Source organism: Colobus angolensis, unplaced genomic scaffold (assembly GCF_000951035.1).
Source record: "Colobus angolensis palliatus isolate OR3802 unplaced genomic scaffold, Cang.pa_1.0 Scaffold130, whole genome shotgun sequence".
In the NCBI taxonomy this organism is placed as follows: domain Eukaryota; kingdom Metazoa; phylum Chordata; class Mammalia; order Primates; family Cercopithecidae; genus Colobus; species Colobus angolensis.
In genome coordinates this window covers 5,602,477-5,604,573 of record NW_012114253.1, presented here as the reverse complement: position 1 = coordinate 5,604,573, position 2,097 = coordinate 5,602,477, and the positions used below count along the sequence as shown (strand labels likewise).

Sequence of the window (2,097 nt, the reverse complement as noted above, 5' to 3'; positions counted from 1 at the left end):
CCCAGGCTGGAGTGCAATGGTGCAATCTCGGCTCACTGCAACTTCTGCCTCCCTGGTCCAAGCGATTCTCCTGCCTCAGCCTCCCAAGTAGCCGTAACTACATACGCCCACCACCACACCCGGCTAATTTTTGTATTTTTAGTAGAGACAGGATTTTGCCATGTTGGCCAGGCTGGTCTCGAACTCCTGACCTAAGGTGATCCACCTGCCCCAGCCTCCCAAAGTGCTGTGATTACAGGTGTGAGCCACTGCGCCTGGCCTAGGGTTGTTATATCTTTGGCATCCTTCCCATTTGGGAGGCCTTCTCGTCAGTCATTTTATGCCTTTAATGCCATTCTAGGTAGGCAGGAAAGGGGTCAGGGCCAGTGGGCCCATGTAGCAGATAGGGAAACTGAGGCCCAGAGAGGGCAAGCCACTTCTTCAAGAGGACCCAAACTAGCTGCCAGGCAGGCCCTCTGCCTCTGGGATTTTGCCCATATGGCTCACCTGGCCTAAGTCTGCTGGCCCAAGGAAAAGTTTGAACCCAACCCTGCCCTTTCCTCCATTCCTCTTGTGCAGGGGAGTTGGCGGGCCTGCGGCAGCAAATAATAGCTACACAGGAGAAAGCCAGTCTAGACAAGGAGCTGATGGCCCAGAAGCTGGTGCAGGCTGAGCGGGAGGCCCAGGCCTCTCTGCGGGAGCAGCGGGCAGCCCACGAGGAGGACTTGCAGCGACTCCAGCGTGAAAAGGTTCAGGCAGCTGGGGAGGGGTGGGCAGGACTCTGAGCCAGTGTCTCATCGTCGTTCTTCCTCTGCCTTGGTCTCTGCATCTGTGAAATGGGACTTCCTCTCTGTTGTGGAGGCCCTGGGGACAGCCGGGAGGACTTGGGGGGGCAGGCAGGGGGGGAGGTTGTGGTCCTTATTAGACATGCAGATTCCCAGGTCCCAAATCTGGTCCAGCCCTGGTAATCCTGATGCAGAGGGTCCACAACCACATTTGGGAAATGCTGACCTAACGTACAGCAGGAAAGCACTTTCATTTGCTAAGTACTGTTTGCATATGAAGGGCCACTCAGACCTGAGTATATAGAAAGGCAAGGGGCCAGGGAAGTTACTAGAATACTGACTCTGGGGTTACATTGCGTGGGTTTGAATGTAATCTTGGTTACTTACTGGTGGTGCTACCCAAGGTGTCTGTGCCTTCATTTCTCCACCTGTAGAAATAGGGATAGGATAGTGGAAGGTATTGAGGATGAACTGAGACCATCCACATAGAGGGCTTAGCATAGTGACTGGTACTTAGCAAATGCTCCATAAGTTATTTTTATTTTTATTTTTATTTTGAGACGGAGTCTCGCTCTGTCGTCCAGGCTGGAGTGCAGTGGCTGGATCTCAGCTCACTGCAAGCTCCGCCTCCCGGGTTTACGCCATTCTCCTGCCTCAGCCTCCCGAGTAGCTGGGACTACAGGCGCCCGCCACCTCGCCCGGCTAGTTTTTTGTGTTTTTAGTAGAGACGGGGTTTCACCGTGTTAGCCAGGATGGTCTCGATCTCCTGACCTCGTGATCCGCCCGTCTCGGCCTCCCAAAGTGCTGGGATTACAGGCTTGAGCCACCGCGCCCGGCCTCCATAAGTTATTATTGCTGGCACTGGCATGCTCTCCAGAGTGGCCCTCGGGACAGGAGCCCTGGGCCACCAAATCCTAGACAGGGCTACCTCCGACAGAGGTGCAGGCTATGACTGCATGGCTCCAGGGGATGCCATGCACCCTGCAGTCCCCATGGCCTTGGGTGGTTGTTATCACGCTTCTCCAGCAGGTGGCGATAAAACTCTTTTTTTCCTTTTCTTTTTTGAGATGGAGTCTTGCTCTGTTGCACAGACTGGAGTGCAGTGGCACAATCTCGGCTCACTGCAACCTCCACCTTCTGGGTTCAAGCGATTCTGCTGCCTCAGCTTCCTAATTAGCTGGGATTACACGCACGCGTCACCACGCCTGGCTAATTTTTGTATTTTTAGTAGAGACAGGATTTCACCATGTTCCTCAGGCTGGTCTCAAACTTTTGACCTCGTGGTCTGCCTGCCTCGGTCTCCCAAAGTGCTGGGATTACAGGCATGAGCTAC

General features: G+C 54.2%; 1 protein-coding gene across 1 annotated transcript in view; it reads left to right on the top strand.

Annotated features, from left to right (window-relative positions):
* The window catches only part of CROCC (ciliary rootlet coiled-coil, rootletin), an 84,957-nt gene that overhangs the window by 51,262 nt on the left and 31,598 nt on the right, over positions 1–2,097 (top strand). The window contains 1 exon segment of the mRNA XM_011934077.1: positions 559–728. Coding sequence (XP_011789467.1) covers positions 559–728 — 170 coding nt within the window.